The 23,187-nt window shown below is 35.6% G+C and overlaps 2 protein-coding genes across 4 annotated transcripts in view; one reads left to right on the forward strand and one right to left on the reverse strand.

The window, feature by feature from the left end:
- The window catches only part of LOC106867329 (stAR-related lipid transfer protein 3-like), a 121,622-nt gene extending 102,137 nt beyond the window's left edge, over positions 1–19,485 (reverse strand). Inside the window, exon 1 of the mRNA XM_089348819.1 lies at positions 19,369–19,485. Coding sequence (XP_089204945.1) covers position 19,369 — 1 coding nt within the window. The 5' untranslated portion in view covers positions 19,370–19,485. The remainder of the gene's footprint in view (positions 1–19,368) is intronic.
- The window catches only part of LOC106867330 (katanin p60 ATPase-containing subunit A-like 2), a 44,324-nt gene continuing 27,362 nt past the window's right edge, over positions 6,226–23,187 (forward strand). The window contains exons 1-4 of one of the 3 annotated variants that reach the window (XM_089348816.1): positions 6,226–6,452; positions 7,804–7,874; positions 13,397–13,563; positions 20,891–20,927. In XM_089348816.1, coding sequence (XP_089204942.1) covers positions 6,396–6,452; positions 7,804–7,874; positions 13,397–13,563; positions 20,891–20,927 — 332 coding nt within the window. In that variant the 5' untranslated portion in view covers positions 6,226–6,395. Of the gene's footprint in view, positions 6,471–7,803; positions 7,875–13,396; positions 13,564–16,126; positions 16,216–20,890; positions 20,928–23,187 lie in introns of those variants that run through there. The other 2 variants (XM_089348815.1, XM_089348817.1) reach the window with 2 other exon arrangements.

Below are 23,187 nucleotides of genomic sequence, written 5' to 3' on the forward strand. Positions count from 1 at the left end.
GGCGGTGCTCCAGCGGGGAGGCACTCTAATAACTGAAACGAGTAAAAGATAAAGATGTAGTCCCAAACCAACCAAAGCCTTGTGTGCAGATTTGATAGGTGGAAGCCTGTCGTATACATGTGTGTATGTATATGCATGTGTGCGTAACCTTTGTGTTTTTGTCCTCCAACTGCTAGACAACAGATGCTGATTTGCTTATATCCTCATCAATTAGCGGTTCGGCCTTAGTGACTGACAGACTTTTTTTTAATAAGTACTGGGGCCAATTTGTTCGACTAAAAACCTTCTAGGCAGTGCCCCAGAATGGCCGCAGTCCAATGATTTATACAAGACAGAATTTATGATATGTTTACGAATGTTCTGTGAAAGATAAACGAGAAGCCTTCAAGCAAGTCATTCATATCCATCCGATCCTTCCTCCTCTCCACTGATTCACCTGTTAATAATTCTGACATTAGTTATAATTATAACAACGACACTATCTCTGATAAACGCATATTCTATAGTCATAACGACCCTAAGAGACACAGATCACTTATCACTGATGTTACTCCATATCCACTTTATCAGATAAGACCACCTATTGACCCGAAAGCTGGCGGGCAATGATTCTAAAAATGATGATAAAAATAGATCAATTAACAGCCTCTTTGTCACTAAATTTGTTAAATAAAACAGCTCTGTTGTCTTTCCGAGTTGACTTAGAAACATATCCATTAAGCATCTGTTGACTGTAGTGCGCAACTGTTTCAATCGGCTGATGTTATTCATATTATCTCTCTCACAACTTTTATTATTATTACCTCCGCCTTCGCTAAGGCGGAGATATTGTTTTCAGTCGTGTTTGTTTGTTTGTTTGTCCGTGGACAAGATATCTCAAGAACCGCAGGATGGATTCGAATGAAACTTTCAGGGATATTTGGAATCGTAACTGGCACGAACTGATTAGATTTTGGGATCGATCCGGTACCGACAAGGATTCCGAATTTTTTTTCCTGTTTTTATATTTTTTCACTTAATTTTTGAGAGCGGCGAGGTTCATTTTTAGTATTCTCGTTTGTGAGAGCAGCCGAATTTATTTCAGATATTCTCACTCATTTTAAAAATCATCTCTGGATAATCGTTGGAAGGACGTTGGTGTTGCCTTGGTGCTCCTATTTATTATTATTATTATTATTATTATTATTATTATTATTATTATTATTATTATTATTATTATTGTTGTGAAGATTGGGTAAGGCAGTAAGCTGGCAGAATCGTTAGCACGCCGGGCGAAATGCTTTACTTTCTGAGTTAAAATTCCGCTGAGGTTGACTTTGCCTTTCATCCTTTGGTGGTCGACAAAATAAGTACCAGTTGAGCAATTGGATTGATCTGATCGACTTAGACCCCTTCCCCGAAATTTCTGGCTTTATGCCATAATTTGAAACCAATGTTAAATTTGTGTAAGAAAAGACGGGCGAAATGCTTCTAATCATCATGTTCGGCGCGGTGACGATTCTGTCACCTCGCCGCCCTCACTCAAATTCAGTATTGATTTCTAAAATAGCTATAAGGACGTGAATTCAGGAGAGGGTTGAGTTGTCTAAGTCTACCACAGTGGTTGACTAGTGCTTTATTTAGCCAACCATTGAAGAATGAACGCAGAACGTTAAGGAATTTAACTAACTGAAGCATATCATTTTATCTATCACTCTACCATCTCAAAAAATTCAGCTACAGCTATTATACAACGTAAATTACAGCAATATCAACACAGCTTTAAGAAATAGCGGTTGAATCTCATTCAAATCACACCTTAACGTCGTAAAAAAAAAAAGAGAAATAAAGCCTACTTTTTAAAATGGCTAAAAAATAGCTTACCAATAAACTGTTGGCTTAAACAATGGAGATTTTTCAACAGAAGGGTAACATTCACTTTCAGTAAATAAAGCAAATTTTGGAAAATCAGGGCCGAAATATTTAGAATTGCTAAATTTACAAACTTATTATAAACATACTGAAATACTTCCAATTGTTAGTTTGAGAATATTATTGACAATTCCAGTAGAAAGATATTTTAGCAAACTAAATGCGTCAAAACTTATTTATAGTCTACAATGTCTCAAATCTGATTAGGTAGTTTAGCGAGGTGAGTTCTGAATTAAAAATTGTCAGTGAAATTAATTTTAATAGTATTATTAGAAAATTTACAAAAAGTAAAACCAGAAAAGAGCATTTCATTACTTGATTAGACACTTTGTATAACTTCTATTGTTATTTAGTTACTCTAGTGCTAAAGTGATAAATTTACGAACGTTTACAAATGGTAATGTTCAGTTAAACTAAGGAGGTGAGCTGGCAGAGTCGTTAGCACGCCGGGCAAAATGCCTAGCAGCATTTCGTCCGTCTGTACGCTCTGAGATCAAATTCCGCCGATATTGACTTTGCTTTTCATCCTTTCGGGGTCGATTAAATAAATACCAGTTGAGTTCTGGGATCGATGTAATCGATTCGGCCCACCCTCGAAATTGTTGGCCCCGTACCAAAATTTGAAACCAATTCGGATAAATTGACATCTGCAGTAATGTTCAATTATGCTTACGTAATCATAGACAAATGAAAAGCTTTTTTTGTTCATAAATTATCATAACTTTATTTTTTCTTCAAAGAAGGAAAAACTACATTAAAATTTAATACTATACAGATTAATTGTATTGAAAAAACTCAGTTCAGGATTTAATGTTTGTAGCGAACTCTAGTGAACTTCCTCTCTCTATTATATATACACATATATACGAACGTAGCAGGAAACAGCTAACTTTTGGGCGCTGTTTTGGACCCCGTTGTGTCACCACTCTGATTGGTTGGTATTGGCGCAATTTGTCTCTTACTCTATCGTGCGCCAATATGCAAACCAGCCAATCGCAACCTCCAAATAAATCACGTGAGACAGTCTGTTCTAAACTGCATTTGAGCCTACCTTTGGCTATAAAAGCTCACCTCCTCCTAGTCTCGCAGTCTGTCTTATCCAGACAGAGGGGTGTTGGTAGTAGTTTTTTTTTTTTTGACGTGAGTTCGAATTGTTACACACTGTTATTATATGTTTATTGTAGGTCTCCCCGCGCGGGAGAACCAAGATTCGTTGAATTGTTTAAATTGTTGAACTGTTAAATTGTTGAATTTTTGTTACTGCGTTCTGCCTGTTTGTGAAAATTGTTTCTTCCCCATTATGGGTGAAGTGGTGAAAAGAGGAGAAATGGAACATGTCGCAAGTTATGCATCCGCACCTACACAAGGCATTACGACCAACACACATGAAGTTCACGAAATGAAAATAGAGACAAAAGAATGGAAAAAAGGAAACAAATTGTCACAAAAGGAGGGGGCCAGTTTATAGCTGACCCCCACCACCACCACCACCACACAGCAGAAGAAATGAAGAAGAATGTAGCAAGGAAGACGGCTGTGTACAGGACGTTCTCAACCACTACCAAGAAAATAGAGATTGCTCCAATAGAGGCAATAGAGGAATGTCTAGGTGAAGTGAGAGGATTAGCCACCTTCTATACACGTGGAAGAAAATACGGCACAGTGGAGATTAGGTTCTCCAGTGAGGAGGACGCTATTAACCACTCCACTGAGCTGATAAGGACACAAGAGTGGGTGCTGTGTCAAATATGTTGCCAGAGTGAGAGTCGGCAGAGTGCTGCCCGAGATCGAAGAGGCATGGCTGGTGGCAGCAGTCATGCACGGAATGGAGGAAGATGGAAGGATTCTGAAGATAACCGGAACGAAGGAAGTTAATTGTTGGGACTACGGCCTAGAAATGGTAATTCAAGTTGGGTTAAAAGACTTACATGGAATTGTAGAAGAGATTCTTCTTCCGGAAGACATTACGCTAAGAGTGGTGGTGGATGGAAGACCTCTAACATGTTTTTTTTATGTAAACAAAAAGGACACATGAAAGCAAAGTGCCCTCAGCAAGAAAGTGAAGTAGAGTAACAACAATGCGAAGAGCAGCCCGCCGAAGAAGAGGGATCGGAAATAAAGGAAAATAAAGAGGAGACGTTTAGTGTAAAAAAGCGGAAGAGAAAAGAGCGGGTGAGCTCTCCGACAGAGAACCAAAAACGAAAGCAGGAAGTAGAGGAGAAAATAGAGGGGGTACAGAGGAACTGGTGAGATACACCAATAGAAGTATTGCAGCATAGAGTGGAAGATATAATCGTGGACGATCGTGGGTATGTACAGACTGAGGAACTAAGGAAAACGAATAGCCCGGACAGTCCAGGTCTGGAGTGTAAGCAAGAAAATAATAATAAGAAAAATGGCATGTAGTAACATACGGGAAAAGTGCGTCATAGAGCGGAAAATAACGAAATTCATAGGTGCCACAAGGACTGAATTACCAGCTGAATGATACCCGGAACACATAAAGGGAGTGGTGATTGCCAAGAAAAGGTATAAAAGTTGAAAGAACTATTTAAAGGTGATGTGAACCCTTTGGGGGAAGAAATTGAATTTGAAGAACTACTAAAAGAACTTACATACGAGGAGCTAATACCTGTAACGAATGGTAATAAAGGAGTACTTTAAAAGAAGAACGAAAAAAGAAATAGACTTATTAACAAAGGAGAAAAAGAAAAGGAAAAAAAGAGGAAATAGACTTTAAAAAAAAGAACGGGAGAAAGACGCAAAAAGAAAACTTTCATAACTTGTATAAACTAAGTTAAATGGTATTGCTTGAGAAGTGGGGTTCAATGCAGCCATTTCATTCTCATCGATTTCATTATATATATTTTTTAAATTTTCATTCGTTTTATGCGTTTTGTCCCCACCGTAGTGTCCTGTCTGTCATTTTGCTGTCTCGTCTGTGTAAGAGCCTGAGTGCTTAAATAAAGAAATACTGTTGGTTGTGGACCTCCTAAGGTCTGACCACATTACAGCGACCTTCATCTTCGTCGCCGCTATCATCTCTCACCAACGTCGTCAACAACATTTACACAGCACCAACGCACTGCTCTGGTTCTAACATATCGCTGTTCTTGAGTTTTCCGCACCAGGGTTAACTGCTAACATACAACCCACGCAGATGCATGTAGATATATGAATAAATGTACATCAACCACTTTCACTTATCATTCACATTGTGTATGTACGTGTGGCCACATTAAAGGTATATAAAGTCACAGCCTTGTTTTATGTATTCTTCATACCGGTTTTCCTGTCAAATGATATTACAACCTTCTGAGTAGATTCACATTAGATGGAACACAACCTATCCATCTATATGTTCATTTGGGCCTTGTACCCTCAATTTTAAAAGAAACATATTTCATCACCCATCCTCAAAGCCTGAAATGAGTTTTATTCTTTGAAAAATATTTCACGGGGATCCCGGCCACGTCTCCAAAAGAAAGATCTTAAGGGACAGCTAAACATTTACAGACAGGGAACATGCTTTGGACTGTTAGATTTATTGAGAAGCTTTTAAAATATATTTAAATACGTGAAAATAATGACTGTTGTGATTAATAGTAAGTCTGTAACACTGCGGTTACTACACTAATATATCAACGGTGATATCAACTAATATATCAACGGCAGTCAATTTGGTTGAGTTATTTTCATTTATTATTGTATTTTGTGTGAGCCTTTAAACTTGATGGACATTTTCAGATTGAATATATAATAACAGAGCTGGGTTTCGACGTCTTATTAAACAAAAGTGTTCGTTTCAACTGCAGTATTCTGCTTCGGAAGTTTTATTTTAAACATCCAGACTTTGATGCTAAAAATCACTTATTTTCCGTTCATTTTTAAAGTAATCTATTCAGATTAATTTAATTATAAAATTGGAATAGGTAAGCTAACTGTCGTTGTTATTGCTCAGTAGTAGGTCGACCCTGAGCGGAATCGAACTATGATCTAAGTTATTCCTGTCATAAGCCGTCTTTTCTAAATGTTTACGGCCAAGGACTTTGTCGTCAATGAGCTTTTCTCTTTTTAAGTGAGTAACGCTTGATTTCATGAAGATTTGGCAGCTATTTATAACACATTTAGCAGCATACAGTAAAACTGTGATTGCCTTTGTTAGTACAGTATCTAGTAATGGTCTGCGCAAATATAAATGACACACAGGCACCTAAACAAATTAGAAATAGAAATATTGCAAGGAATACGATGTAAGAGACAGGGGAAGTAACTTGCTCCAAGGGAAACAACTCATTATGTTGTTCATGCCTTAGTAACGTGTAATCAATAAATCGGTATAACGTGGACAATGAAATCTCTAAGTGATGCACCTCTGCCATATCGTTCCTTAACATACCTGTTCTTGTTTTCATCGGTGACACAATACTTTCACGATAATCTTTGATATATGCAATGGTTATTATCATCTAAACTATGTAAAAATGTCGACTGGATTAAGTTATCAAGGACTACGGTGTGCACATCAGGCGCGAGAAGCAGTAAGTTTTCATTGTATGGTAATTTCTTTTCCTATCATATTCGTTGTACACGCATATACATGTGTGAGCTTGTATGTAATGTATGTATGTATGTACACACACACACATACACGCACACATAAGTGTGTGTACACGCACACACAGAGACAATTTACAATAATATTTACACCTAAACAACTTTAAATTTAAAACTTGATAAAATTATATCCATACCTTAATACTACTCATTTTAACATATATAACTTTTAATAAGTTTTGTATTATGGTGCTTCTACGTGACCGTTAGAAAACGAAACCAAATCACACCTTATGTAATGCAAGCAACACAACATTGGAAAACAAAGGTGTCTTTACTCGTGTGTAAATTTTTAAAGATAACACGAAACACACGCACGAAAACAGATCGAGAATCGATTATATTTATGTGTTTGTGTGCTTGTGTATGTATGTGTATTAATGTGTGGTGTCTGTATTATGCCTTTTTTTAAGTATGTTACACATGCAGTAACTACATGGTCAAATATATTCTTCATTAGGCCAGAAAGTTTATCATCATGCTATTTAATATTTTGGATTAACATATTCGAAAATAATATCTTAAATAACAGTATCTACAGTTGTTTTCGTTCAGCCCTATAACTCAGAAGGCCTATAATTAAAGGCTTTCCAACCATGACCTCCAGGCTGATTATTAAAACTCTTAAGTGTGATTTGATTGAAAATTTGCCTGCTGTTTCTACCAGCTCATAAATATCCTCTGTTTTTTAACTAACTAGAATAGTTTGAGTAGATGGTTGTTCTGATATTTATACCTTTCTGGAGGAATTTACCAGTATAATATATCAATAAATGTGTATGCTCATCCTCATGGATGAGTACTGGAGTCCAGCATGACACGAGTTTAGTGTAAAATAAAATCTACTCTCTAGTACAAGCAATAGATTTTAACTTGTGATTCTTTATCCTCTCAGCCATCTTACATCTACATTTAACAAACATCTATATATATTTTTCTGGGTGGGCCTAAGCTGTGACAATCCTATCTTTGCATGATTAATCTTTACAATCCAATATTTATTTGTCCATTTTTAAGACAAGAGGGTTGAATTTGGAGATTTGGCTATTATTTTAAGAAATCAAACAACCATGGTGGTTTTCAGTGTGATTTGTGAAAGATTTGACTTGTATTTCTTGCAAGTTGAGTAACCAATATCAACACTGCCTCACGGACTCATCTGTAACACCAATGTTATTCCACAGAAGATTGGTGTGGAGAAAAAGAAGTACTTAACCCCAAATATATCAATGCTTATTCAAGAAATTCCATTAGAATTCTCATTTTTGTTTGCAGGAGGAATTAAAAACATCCCAAAGACGGAAAAATCTTCTTATTCTTATCATTCACTATCTTACAGAACAAGGGTTAGTACATTGACTCTCATTTATTTTTAAATCCCCATTACATATATCATCATCCTTATCATCATCATCATCATCATCATTATCGTTGTCATTATCATTTTATGTCCACTTTTGATGCTGATGTAGGTTGGATGGGTCAGTATAGTTTCAATCAATTCTTATTTGGAGTTGCTGCTCTCCCAGATAAGTTGGAGGACCATGTCTCATGCTAACGATCACCCCCTTTGGTCATGAATGACCATGGGATTGCATCTGGAAAGATCCCTTCTGAGGCACAAGTCTGAGCAAAGTTGTTTGTGGCTGACCAGCAGTAGTCCATGCATACCATTCACCCCTCTCAACACCACCAATGTTGTCCAAGGGAAAGGCACAGCCAATGCAGCTTGGCCCAGTGATGTCACAACCCATTTCTACAGCTGAGTGAATTGGAGCAATATATAGATATACATGTGTGTGTGTATGTGTATGTACATATGTTTGTGTGTGTGTGTGTGTGTGTGTGTGTGTATGTTAGACCAGTTAGACCAGTCTTTTACACAGTGAGACATACAAGACAAAGTGTAAATAATGGTCACCACATATTTCTTTATTACAGTAAATCTGACTTACAGCTCTTTCCAATATTTACTATAGGTTTGCTAATTGATTGGTTCACTCAATTGGTCCATTGATTGGTTGAGAAACAGCAACAGCCCAGCTACTATTTTAGCTGTGTTGTGTTACGTCTCCATACACATGACATACCCATGCCAACAGAGTCTCCTCAATACACATGATTCCACTATTCTTATTCTTATTCTTATTCATTGTTCATGTTCACTGATATACCTCATTTCTTTTCACACTTCACACATTCTCTCCATTCACAACACACATTCACTTATATGTAAATATATATATCCAATCATCCACCTAATGTATTAAATTCTTTAGTTAAAAGTATTTCTGAAAGAATTACTAAATTATCTTCCAACATTGATATATTTAATTCTAATTCTAGCTACTATAATATGGCCTTGTCTAAAGCTGGATATGCCCAAAAAATTGCTTTCCTTAACCCTGGTAGAACATCTCTTCTTGATACAGATAATAATAATAATAATAATGATAATAGTACACATGGTAACAATAACAACAATAATAATGATGATAATAATAATAATAATAATCATAAGTGTTTTAACAGACCTAATAACTTAAGTAGTAATAGCAATGGACCAAATAAAAAGCAACCCTATTTACCTAAAAATCTAACTAATAAGAAAAGTAATAAAGTGCATTTTAATAGTAAACTACATGCTAACACTAGTAATAAACCTATGCTAGTAGACAGTAATGTTGAATCAAATGATAAAAATAATAAGCATCCCACAACTAAAAGAACTACTAATCATAATAATAATATTGTTCTGGGAAGTAATAGTAATCATAGCACACCCCATACCCACCCACGCAATAAATTTAAGAGAAAAAATAAAAACTCTGGTTAAATATACCCTTCAACTGTGCAATATCCACAAATATTTACAAAAAATTCATGAATATTTTACAAAAAAGTTTCCCTTCTTCCCACAGATATAGTAAAATCTTCTCTTGTTATACAATCAGAATTTCTTACTCTACCCTTCCTAATGTAGGTACAATCATAGCTAGGTTAAACAAAAAGAACATCAAATCAGCGAGAATAAATGAAGTTACAAATAGTGGTCATATGAATACACATAATAATCTAGCTAATACCAATAATGATGCTACTAATAATTATACTAATAGAAGTGAAAATAACAATGGCGAAAGAAATTATGAAGATAGTAACAATATACTTAGTCCTACACCTGACTGGCCTTGTAGGGTTTTCGAGCGAGATCGTTGCCAGTGCCCTTGGACTGGCTCTTGTGCGGGTGGCACATAAAAGACACCATTTCGAGCGTGGCCGTTTTCGTGCGGGTGACACGTAAAAGCACCCACTACACTCTCTGAATGGTTGGCGTTAGGAAGGGCATCCAGCTGTAGAAACTCTGCCAAATTAAATTGGAGCCTGGTGTAGCCATCCAGTTGCACCAGTCCTCAGTCAAATCGTCCAACCCATGCTAGCATGGAAAGCTGACGTTAAACAATGATGATGATGATGATGATGAAATAGAATGCATCAGTAATGACGTTACGGTTTTAACTGAAGTTGATGATAGGCCCAACTCCAATAGAAATAATAGTGATCAAGGACCTAGTTCATATAATATCAATATACCTAATGTGGAAAGAATAAGTCCAACTGATAGCACATCAAGATATGAATTAAATAATGATGGTAATAATCAATATATACCTAATAATAGAATTGAAGAATTGATAAATGATATTAGTGTAAATAATTGTAGTAATAATAATAATAATAGAGATATTAGAAATAATATAGGTGGGGTTGATAACCCCATCATGTGCAACTGTAGAAAAAAGTCCCATTGTCCTTTATTTGGATTTTGTTGCACCCGTAACGTAGTGTACAGATGCATCATTAGTACTATAACAGAGAATTATATTTATATAGGATGTAGTATTAACCTGAAACAGAGAATATATAACCATAAGTCTTCGTTTAGACTTAGACATAAGGCAAATAGTACGACATTGGCAAGTAAAATTTGGGAGTTAAAAGATAATAGTATTAATTTTAGCCTTAAATGGGAAATTATAAGAAAAGCTCAACCTTATAGAAATAATAGATATGGATGTGAATTGTGTTCTATGGAAATATATGAAATTTTTAAACTTAGAAACAATCCTAATCTAATCAATAATAGATTAGACCTTAGGGTATCATGTGTACACTGCTCTACTCGCACTTTTAAATTTTTAAAAAAATAGGCCTTTATTAAGTAACTAAAGTTATCAAATTATAGTACTTTACTTCTATTATGGTCATCTAGGACTATCAATTAGCACATATTTATATTGGTAATTGAACCTTTATAACATATATTCCTGATCTCTCACCTTAACATCTAATTTACTTAAATCAATCATCAAATTCCTGTATTGATTATCCTTGTTATTTCCTAACATCCTTTCTTTTTTCAGTCCCTTAAACCTTAGTAAACACATTATTATAAACTAATATAAATCCGATAATAATTTTTATTTTTTATTCACATTATATAAATAAAGCTTACCTATGTGTCTCCTAAATAGTATCATTATCTTATCTTCAGCTAAAATTTTTTTAGGATAATTCAAAATAGTTTTCATGAACCCAATATACGTAATATCCTTAAATTTTACACCCTATCCAGAGCCCCTGAATTCAATACTGACATTATTTCATGATTTTTGTAGAAAATAATTACATCTCGTTTTATGTATTCTATTAACATACCTCTTATTGTGAAAATATTGGTTAGAGTATTGTTGTTATCTGTACCACTATACTGTTACTCTATTCAGACCAAAAGAAAAAAACCTATTTGACCCATATACCTAGGGTTGTAATTCCTCAACATTAATTCCTCAACACTTTGATAGTAGTAAAATGACCTGATACTACTATGACCAGTGAAACCTTTAGATTCTAATACATTTTATAGCCTTGTCCATGCATACTGCTTACACCTTCCCTCTCTTTAGAAGTAATTGTCCCTTTGCTATCACCACTAGATAAGAAACAATAAAATCTGAGACAGTTAAAACTTTTGTCTAGAATCAATTACTAGCCTGATAGACTCGGCTATGTCAAGATGGACTTATGTATTCTTCCTCACATTTGGATTTTTATGTATTCTCTCTCCCACTTGGATTTGAAATGTTGCCACCTTTATAATATGTCTTTTCTACAGTAATTTTCTGCATTTTCGTGCAGCTGAAGATTGCTCTTCATATTGCATTTAATGTAATGCTCGCATTACTTAAATAAATTGGAGTAGCATGAAACGTGCGTACTGCAATCACCTTTGAAATCCGTGTTGCTTATTTTTTGATTTTGATCACCTATCCTTTTGGGATTCGATATTGGGGTGCCTATGCATAAGTACCATATTCAACCTTGAATCTATATCTAAACCATATATATATATATATATATATATATATATATACCATAACATATATTTGCCAACTAAGTGTGACGTCCTATACAGGACAGTGCTATTAATATTTATTGCCTCAGAAAAACATCTCCTCCAGCTGGCTAACAACAAACATTCTGTGTCTAATTAGTATTTCCCATCTCTAGCCTTACATGATACACACGAACACATATGCCCGTGGTTAAGAGCACAGGCTACTAACTCTAAGATTCTGAGTCAATTCCAGACAGTGACCTGAATAATAATGATAATAATAATAATAATAATAATATCGACAAATACCTTAGGAATGAGAACCCAGGTTTGAAATTTCCACAAGACACCTGAAGGCTGGAGGGTATATCAGCTGAAACGTGTTAACAATTAACAAGATAAGGACAAATATCTGTCAAATGTAAATAATGTACATAATTCCTCATCTCTTAAATATAGAACTGTGGTAGTGGCTGGTGGCAGTGGTGTTGATAATAATAACAATAATAATCCTTTCTACTAAAGGCACAAGGCCTGAAATTTGGCAGGAGGGGACATGTCAATTACATTGACCTCTGTATTTCACTGCTACTTAATTTATCGACTCCAAAAGGATAAAAGGCAAAGTTCACCTTGGCAGAATTTGAACTCAGAACATAAAGACAGACAAAATGCCACTAAGCATTTTGCCCAGCGAGCTAATGATTCTGTCAGCACCTTCTTAATAATAATGATGATGATGACACTACTACTACTACTACTACTACTACTACTACTACTACTAATAATAATAATAATAATAATAATAATAAATGCCCTGATGCAGTACCATGCAGTGGCATTTATGGCTTTTGATCTTAACTGATTGGAAATGTTATCATGCACATGTTTTGTCTTGGTATAAAAAGATGGGCCACAGCAAATATTCTGCTCAATGCCAGAGATTTCCTTGTCAGTTGTTTGACCTTAACCTCTTGAGCATATCCCTTAGCGGTTGACGATATGCACATTTCTGATCATGAGCAGAAGTAGTGGGGGAGCATCATAGCCATGTGTTGAAAGGAATTTTGGGGGTTTTGAATAATTCATCTCTGGAAACATGGGTATTTCATTTTCGTCATCATTAAACAACCCTTATTCAGACGCCTTTTGAGTAGAATGGGCTACTCAACCTGAAGAAAATTCTAACCAGGCCCCGTCTGAAAGGTCATGTGCTGTTTATCTTGATGTGAGATCCTCATGATTTGCACATACAGTTGTGATGCATGTGCCTGGTATACCCTTATCAGAAAGGTACTCATGATGGGTATATTGGGCTTCTTATATTTGTACCTTAGTGTCACTTTGATGGCATGCACTACTCTCTCACTCACTAATGATAATAATAATAATAATAATAATAATAATAATATAGTGACTGCAACAAATTAATAGGACATTTTACTCACTATGTTTACATTTTCTCCACAGCTATCGAGAATCAGCTGATTGCTTGACTAAAGAGACCAACATTGATGTGAACCGCTATGAGACATGTGACAATATTGATTTAGAAACTATCCTGATGGACTTTGAGAATTATTACCACCTCAAATTTTCCAAGTACCCGAAACTAACTAAAGCATCTTTATCAAGTGGTTAAGATTTTTCCTTTCTATATTTTGCTTTTTTGATATAATTTTACAATTGGTGTTGGAGTTGTTATTGTAATTATTATGACTAATATCATTATCATTATTGTTGTTGTTGTTGTTGTTACCATTATTATCATCATTAAGGCAGTGAGCCAGCAGAACCATAAACATGCTGGGCATTTCATCTGTCGTTACATTTGTGTTCAAATGCTGCCAGGGTCGATTTTAGGGTCAATAAAATAAGTACCAGTTGAGCACTGGGGTTAGTGTAATTGACTTAGCCCCTCCCTCAAAATTGCTGGCCTTGTGCCACAATTTGAAACCATCATCATTATTATTATTATTGTTCAGTAGTTTTATTTTTATAACTTGCTTTCACGTCACTACCGAGCGCAGCTCTGTGCACCTTGGGTACGTGCTGTGGTTTGCTGTGACGCTCTTATGGTTACTGTATTGAAAGTGTTTTGCATAGGATGTGTGCAGTGCCCAGTAGTGCAATTTTCTGTATGTTATATATATTTGTAAGTCCTGGTGTTTTTGTTATGTATTTGTCTGAATATTTTTTTATTATACCTAAGGCACCTACTATGATAGGAATTGTTTCTGTTTTTAGATTCCACATTGGAGTTACCTCTATTTCCAGGTCTTTGTATTTTGAAAGTTTCTCCATTATTATTATTATTATTATTATTATTATTATTGCTGTTATCATTATTATTATGTAGGACAGTGGGGTCACATGGCTAAGTGATTAGGGTGTTGCACTCATGATCTAGCAATCATGATTTTCAATTCCTAGACCTGGTGGCGCATTGTGTTCTTGAGAAAAACACTTCATCTCATGTTGCTCTATGGTCACTTCGCCATCTGATGCTTGGTACACAATGTACCTGTTGAGACAACGTGGATTTGACGGAGAAAGTGAGCTAATGTGAGGAATATTTGATTACTATAAACAGAACCATTTGTGCAAGTTGTTTTAAGAAAAAGCTGAACACTCATACATTGTCTTCGATGAGAGAGTCCATCATTTAGGATGGTGAGTTGGCAAAACCATCAGCATGTCGCACAAAGTGCTTAGTGACACTTATGTCCTGAAATTAAATTCTGCAGAAGTTGACTTTACCTTTCGTCTGCTTTGGGGTCTATAAAATAGACACCAGTTAAGCACTGAAGTCTAAGTAATCAACTAACTGCCCTTCCCTTGAATTGCAGACCCCTGTGCCTACAGTAGAAATTCTTTTTCTTCTTCTCAATATTATTATTATTATTATTATTATTATTATTATTATTATTATTAAAGCAGCATGCTGGTAGAATCGTTAGCATGATGGATGAAACGCTTAGCTATACTTCGTCTGTTGCTATGTTCTGAGTTCAAATTCCACCAAAGTCAACTTTGCCTTTCATCCTTTCAGGGTTGATAAATTAACTACCAGTGAAACACTAGGGTGGATGTAATCGACTAGTCCCCTCCCCACAAATTTGAGGCCTTGTGTCTCCAGTAGAAAGGGTTATTATTATTATCTTACATATTAAAACTGAAAACGACTGTGTGTGTATCGGTATGTCCTCAAGTTTTCCAATATGTGTGTGATGGATTCAGGTTAAGTCTAATTTGAGCATCCATAAGAATTTATGAAGGTGGGATGGTGAATTTGAATGGAAAAAATATATTTTGCATAATCATAAGTGGTCCAGTGTGTAGAACACAAATTGGCAAAAAGTTTCTGAAAATCTCCTTTTCTACTTTGGGCACAGGACCTGAAACTTTTGGGGAGGGAGCCAGTCAATTAGATCAACCCCAGTATGCACCTGGTACTTAATTTATCGACCCCGAAAGGATGAAAAGCAAAGTCGACCTCAGTGGAGTTTGAACTGAGAATGTAAAGACAGACAAAATACTGCTAAGCATTTCACTTGATGTGCTAACATTTCTGCCAGCTTTGCTGCCTTAAAAAAAAAAAAAAGAACTGAAAATATCAAAAAGGTAAAACGGTTATGACCGGTTACATGGTATGCTTTGTTCCACAATCCATTATAGGTCGTGCGTATGTGGAAATATTTTTAGCTTTGTGAATTTGCATTTCAAAGAATTACAAGAATTTTTTTGAAATTATAATCAGAAACAAATGGCAGATTCGAACTGTCTGTTTTTTTAACTCTGACTAAAAACAAAAGATTTTGTGAAAGAATGGAAATTTTACGATTTATAATGGGAGGAGGTAAATAAAAAAATTAAAAAAAAATTTTTTCATAAACATATGAATTTCTATGTGGAGAACACAAATTCACCAAATTTTCTGAAAATTCCAAATCGAATTAGTTATGAGGCTATATGGGGTAGTTAAAGCAGAATGTGGAATAGGATAAAATGTCAGAAAATTACAAAAAAGAGAAAATATCATTCTAGTGTTTGTTGCTGTTCCAAAAGCACAATGAGTGTATGTGTTGGTGGTGGTGGTGAGGGGCAAACATTTAAATGACATGGATTTAAAAAATTTTTGTTTTAAAAAGGTTTCTCTTCATTGTTTTGCAAAGCATGATTACAACAACAAAAAAAAAGAAAAAAAATCCCAACAAAAGCAGAGAAATTCTGACTTATTCCAAAAGTTCACTTTTCCAGTTTCCAGTAAATGTGGTGGGGCACAATGAGTAAGATTTATTGCATTTTTGATTTTGATAAAGGATATATTTTTTACAAATGTTAACTGCCTTACAAACATTATATCAGCTAAACAAATGACCTTCTCTAAATGCATTAATAACGATATAACTTATTCAGGACATTATTTCAGCAAATTATATCTGTTGTCTTTGAGCACATAAATAACAAATTTAAATGGGGCAAAATGAGTAAAACAAGATAAATTTGTTTCTTTATTTCTCCTGAATTAAATTTGAAATTTCCATCCTTACACGTCCAACCTTAGACATCTTAGACGTCAATATCCAACCTTAGATATCAAAATTTAAAAAGCATTGCCTCCCTCACACATGAAAAGACATTCGAGCGAGATCATTGCCAGTGCCGATGGACTGGCTCCTGTGCAGGTGGCACGTAAAATACACCATTTCAAGCGTGGCCGTCGCCAGTACCGCCTGACTGGCCCTCGTGCTGGTGGCACGTAAAAGCACCCACTACACTCTCGGAGTGGTTGGCGTTGGGAAGGGCATCCAGCTGTAGAAACTCTGCCAAATCAGTTTGGAGCCTGGTGTTGCCTCCTGGACCACCAGTCCTCAGTCAAATCGTCCAACCCATGCTAGCATGGAAAGCGAACGTTAAACGACGACGATGATGATGATGAAATAAAAGAGGATCATGGAAAAATGGCACATGATATATATTTAATGAAACTGGACTAAACCCTAAAAACTCAGCATAAAATATTCTCTGTAGCTTTTTCATGATCTGCTAGAGTGGCTCTCTTCATATATTTACACACCATGCAATTAAAGAGAAGAAATTATTGAAATTAGATGATACTCATTTCACCTCAATTTAGACATAGTTCTTTTTAAAAATTGAAACTTATCAAATTATACAATAGTGTGTGAAAAAATTGATATGGAATCCAACAGAGACAAAGCATATTGATTGTTAAGCACCAAATATTATCCAGATATTTTATTATCAACCTTGATTCCAATTGGGTCAAAGTCGAGGAAAGAGTTCTTGAAAAAAAAGTACCTATCTCTTCATCATCATCATCATTGTTTAATGTCCATCTTCTATGCATGCATGAGTAGAACGGTTGACAGGAGCCAGCCAGGTAGAAAATCTACCCAAGGCTAGTGTGTCTATTTTAGCAGAGATTTTATGGTTGGATGTCCTTCCTAACACCAAGCATTCTGCAGAGTGAACTCAGTGCTTTTTACGTGGCACTAGTACAGGTGAAGTTAGTTTTGGCAAGATTTTTACAGCTGGATGCCCTTCCAGAAGCCAACCATGTTGCAGTGTGGACTGTATGCTTTTTAAGTGGCACCAGTACTGGCAGGGTAACCAAGTAACGCACAAGACAAGGAATTGTGAGAGGGGCAGGGCATTTGTGTCAGAGGATGAAAGAGTGTGACAGAGAGACAGAAGCAAGTGTCTTGCCACAACAGAGGTGGGCATTAGAGGAGGTGATCCAGTAGGAAATGAAAAGTTAGTGTGACAGAGAAATAGAGAGGCAGAAATAGGTGTCTTGGTATAGAGGATGTACAGTGATAGGGAGAGAGAGAAGGGTACAGAAAGAGGCCAGAAACAAATGTGCTGATGTAAAGGTGATACTTGGTTACCTAGTCAGAGGAAAAACAAGAGAAGGAAAGAAAGAGTGACCAAAGGAAGAGAGAGAGAAAGAGAATAGGAAACAGCGAAAGTGTAAGAGTGAGTAGAAGAGAGATGGTGTAGTGCTAGAGTGTCCTCACAAGTAACAAGAATATGAGTGTAGAACCTGGTCAGTAAAATAGGGAGTGGGGTGGAGTTTTGCAGTGATACAGTGATACAACACGGCAGTGAGAGCAAAAAAGGGGATTGGAAAACAATCGTAATGTATGAGGAAAAAATGTTAGGAAGAGAAAGATGCAATTAGTAGAGGAGTTGTACAGGGTGTCCACAAGGTCTGAGTACATGAAGTAAATAAAATCATAACATAAACAATTAAATATAAGAAATAATAATTTCTGAAAGCATGTGTTAATCCCCATGTGGGTACATGGAGTAAATAAAATCATAACATAAACAATTTAATATAAGAAATAATAATTTCTTAAAGTATGTGTTAATCCCCATGTGGGTACATGGAGTAAATAAAATCATAACATAAACAATTAAATATAAGAAATAATAATTTCTTAAAGTACGTGCTAATCCCCATGTGGGTACATGGAGTAAATAAAATCATAACATAAACAATTAAATATAAGAAATAATAATTTCTTAAAGTATGTGTTAATCCCCATGTACCCAGACTTTGTGGATACCCTGTAGTTTGATTTCTTAGTGTAGAACGAGTGAAAAGTGTGTTGTCAGGGGACACAACTCTTCTAGCAGTAGTTTCGTGGACGGGTCTTCCGTAGGACCTCATATCGCCAAATATCTCGGTCGACTGTCATTTCCTCCGTGAGCTCCGACATCCTAAGATCAGTCTCCACCACTTCATCCCATGTCTTCCTGCGTCAGGAAGACAAGGCACTTCTGTATACAGCTGTCTTCACTCATACGCATCACATGTCCAAACCAACGCAGTCTCCTCTCCTACATACCACATTTAATCCCTCTTATGCCTAACTTTTCTCTCAACACAGTTATGCTTTGTCGGTCATGCACACTGATGTTGCAAATCCAACAGAGCATGTTACCGTCATTCCTCTTCAGCCTATATATGTCCTCTGCATCAGAGCCCATGTCTCACTACCATGTAGCATAGCTGTTCCCACACTAGCATCATACAACCTACCTTTCACTCTGAAAGAGTCCTTTTGCTGCCAACAGAAGTAGCAGTTCTCTGAACTTCCTCCTGACAACAGCAACTATGCTGACCAATTTTTACTGTCAAAAATAATCCAACAGTACAAATGTAATGATTTCAAACAGGAAGAGAAAAAATGTTTTACCCCATTCCTATATTAATTTCAAGTGTTTGACAAAATGATGAAAAATACAGAAAAAGAGAAAGAAACGGGTTCAATTCAATGAAAATCATTTGAACATAAATGCCATGATTCAAAAGCTGAAAAACAAAATGTTTTTAGCAGTTGAGAGATGTGATTTTATAATTAAAATTAAATTCAATATTTATATTTTGGGACATATTTCTTACTTACTTGTTCTATTGTAAAATTAGACCAAAGTTTTCAATGCCTCACTGAAATAATGAAGTTTAGAAGTGGCAATGTGCGTGTGTGTGTCTTTTATTGCAAGTGGTCAATCCCAGGTCATTGCACAATCATGCATTGACAGAAAGAATTAATGACAAGCTTTATCTCTATCTTTATATAACATTTATAGTCACACATACTTATACATACATACATACACACACGTGCGCACACACATATACATGCATGCATACATACATACATGATAATTTTCCAGGAGTGTCTTATTGTTTTGCTTTTCTCTGTTGGATCAAAAGCAACTACAAATCTCTGGCTTTATAGACATTCGTATTTACACACACAAACACACACATTTACACATACATACATACTTACGTACAAACATGCAGCAATTATAATTTTTCAGGAGTGTTTTGTTGTTTTTCTTTTCTCTGTCATCATCCCAAAAGCAGCTACAATATCTGAGGGTTGTAATTACTTTTAGGACTCGGTAGCAAACTGTTTTTTAATTCACAAATCTAGTGTTTGCTAAATCTCTGGTTATTTATCATAAAAGAGAATCCATCACATTTAAAAAAAAAAAGTCATGGTATATTTGTACGTTGAAAGAAAGCCTCTTCATGCAAGATTGCTGGGAGGTATGGGCCGCCTTGAGAACTCTATGCATTTCGTAGCATATGGGGAGGGGGAAATATCGAGAGAGGCCCGAGGCAATCGCCTCTTTCGCCTCCTTATAAAGTGCACACACACCCACACACGCATGCATACACATGCATATTGTGTATCCCTTTATTGTTATCTTCAATTTATTGCGAACTTTGCATTTTTTTAAAAATTGCTTTTTCAAGGGAGGCGACTCCAGATAACTAAGGGGAATAATCGTAATTTATTTTGCTTCTTAATCTTGGTTCTTGTTTTGGTTATGTTATTAACAACACTACATCTTAATTCAGCAGGCCTACCGTCAGAGTAAATTTGGGTAAAACACAAGTGATAATACCTTGAGCTCATCCCAATAGTAATTAACCCTTGACTTTTCTAATATCTAAAATTCAAAACAAAAAACAAAAAAAAAATTATGATCTTTAAGGCGGAATGCCTAGTAACATTTCGTCCATCTTCACGTTTTGAGTTCAAATTCCGCCAAGGTTGACCTTGCCTTTCGATCTTTTGAGGTCGATAAAATATGTTCCTGCCTTGAGCATATGCTTGTAAATTGGAAATATGGAACTGAAAAGAGGCACCTGCCCCAAAAGTTTGGACAGCTGTGATTTTATGAGGGTTTTCTATAAGCATCCCTCAAATGTTTCCTCCCTATTGAAAATTACACACTGTTAAAATGTTATTGCTTTGTTTTTTTCATTAAACCCTCACAACATACACTCACACAATTTCAATGTTTTGTCCTGTGCCATCCATAATGATTTTCTTGATGTAAACCCTTTGTGGTCAATAAAGAATTCATTATCATTATTATTATTATTATTATTATTACTGTTATTAACAGCTGCTGAACGCCGTCTAGGAGACAAACATTGCCGAAGGTAAAGAAATTATAAAATTGCTTTGTTTGTTGTTTATTGAGTTGTTGTTGTAGCTATTATTGCAGTTATTACTGTACTTTTTACGCTAGCTGTTATAGTAGTTCTGATAATGATCTCTATTAATTAGTCACGTATCAGTTAGACCTAGAAAAGATATTCATCCATGACCATCTTTTATTTAAATATGGTGCATATATATGTATCTATCTATCTATCTATCTATCTATCTATCTATATATATATATATTCATTTATTCTTTTAGTCTTTTACTTGTTTCAGTCATTTGACTGCGCACATGCTGGAGCACCACCTTTAGTCAAGCAAATCGACTCCAGGACTTATTCTTTGTAAACCTAGTACTTATTCTAGCGTTCTCTTTTGCTGAACTGCTAACTTACAGGGATGTAAACGCACCACCATCGGTTGCGAAGCAATGTTGGGGGGACAAACACAGACATACAGACATATACACACACATTCACATATATATATGTATACATATATACATACAATGGGCTTCTTTCAGTTTCCATCTACCAAATCCACTCATAAGCCTTTGGTTGGCCTGAGGCTATAGTAGAAGACACTTGCCCAAGGTGCCATGCAGTGGGACCAAACCCGAAACCATGAGGTTGGTAAGCAAGCTACTTACCATACAGCATCTTATATGTATTAGGTTGTCTGGAAAGTTCTGAATGTTTCTAAGCTAAATCTTTTAACACACCTGAAATGTAACACAGTTAAAACTTGGGCATTGCTTGAAGTGGTAGTGCATTTCTTGTTCCTGACTAAAAATAGATTTATCTTTCATTGAAATGGATAACCAAAATTTCATATTTGCGTTGTATTGCTTCTTTTTTTTAAAAAAAAAAGTAGAAAATGCTGCAAAGACTTGCAAAAACATTTGTAAAGTTTATGGTGATTATGCTGTAGAGGAATCAACTATTTGAAGGTGGTTTGCAAAATTTAAATCTGAAGAGTTTAGCTTGCAGGATGACAGTCCCCATTGAAGATCTTCAAAAGTGGATGAAGATGTTTTGAAGGCAAAAATCATAGAAAACTCAAATATCATGACTAGAGAACTTGCAAAGGAGTTGGAAGTTTCTAAAAGTATGGCTCATGAACACTTATTGAAGCTAGGATACATTTCTTGCTATAATGTATGGGTCCCTTACAACCTTCAGAAAAAAATTGTTCGGACCGGTATTCTGTTTGAGATATGCTTTTGAAACAGAATGAAAGCATGCCTTTTTTTGAAACAACTTGACTGGGGATGAAAAATGGATTGAGTATGAAAAAAAATGTGCAAAAAAGATCCTGGAGTTTGTGTAAGGATCCCCCAAAACAGCAACCAAAGACAAATATCCATGCCAAAAAAAAGCTATGCTTTGTGTTTGGTGGGATCATAAAGGCATTATTTATGATGAGCTTCTCCCACAAAATCAGACCATTAATTCTGATGAGCACTGTCATCAGCTGGCTAATTTGAACCAGAAAATCAAAGAATTGAGGCTGGAGATTGCCAGCAGGAAAGGGTTGGTGTTCCAACATGACAATGCCCGACCACGTGTGTCTTTGGCTACCCGAACAAAGTTACATGAACTTGGCTGCGATCTCTTACCCCATCCACCATATTCTCCTGATATTGCACCATCCGACTACCACTTGTTTTTGTCTCTACAGAACTCATTGCAAGGGAAAACATTTAATGATTTAGATGGAGTGAAAATGCATCTAGATAACTTTCTTTCTTCAAAACCAGTCAAATTTTATGCTGATGGAATATTCAAATTGTCTGATAGATAGACAAAGTCATTAATAATAATGGAAATTATTTCATTGAATAAAATTTATTGAAAAATCAATTATCTATATCCCTTTTTGCATATTAAAAAATGCTCAGAATTTTCTATACATATATCCAGCATTATCACATATGTCCTTCCTTTTTTATGACTGTAGAGTGTGCTTTTAGAGAGATCTATTTGCTATTTCTATCAGTTTGAGCAATCACTTGTTGAGTTATGGTAACAGTGGTGGTAATGTTGATACTGAAGATAGAGGAAGCTGTAAAAATAGTTTGCATTACAATAGTTCAATCCACTGTACAAAATGTCTTCTTTATAAGCTATTTGGTTATTCCAGTAATGATATCAAATATCTACCGAAAAATAGAACTAGTATTTTCTGCAAGCCATGCTAACTTAATAAACTCAACATATCTCAACAGAAAATAGTTTCAAACATTACATTCCTCAA

This window comes from Octopus bimaculoides, chromosome 3, assembly GCF_046866305.1.
Source record: "Octopus bimaculoides isolate indiv1 chromosome 3, ASM4686630v1, whole genome shotgun sequence".
Taxonomy (NCBI): Eukaryota; Metazoa; Mollusca; class Cephalopoda; order Octopoda; family Octopodidae; genus Octopus; species Octopus bimaculoides.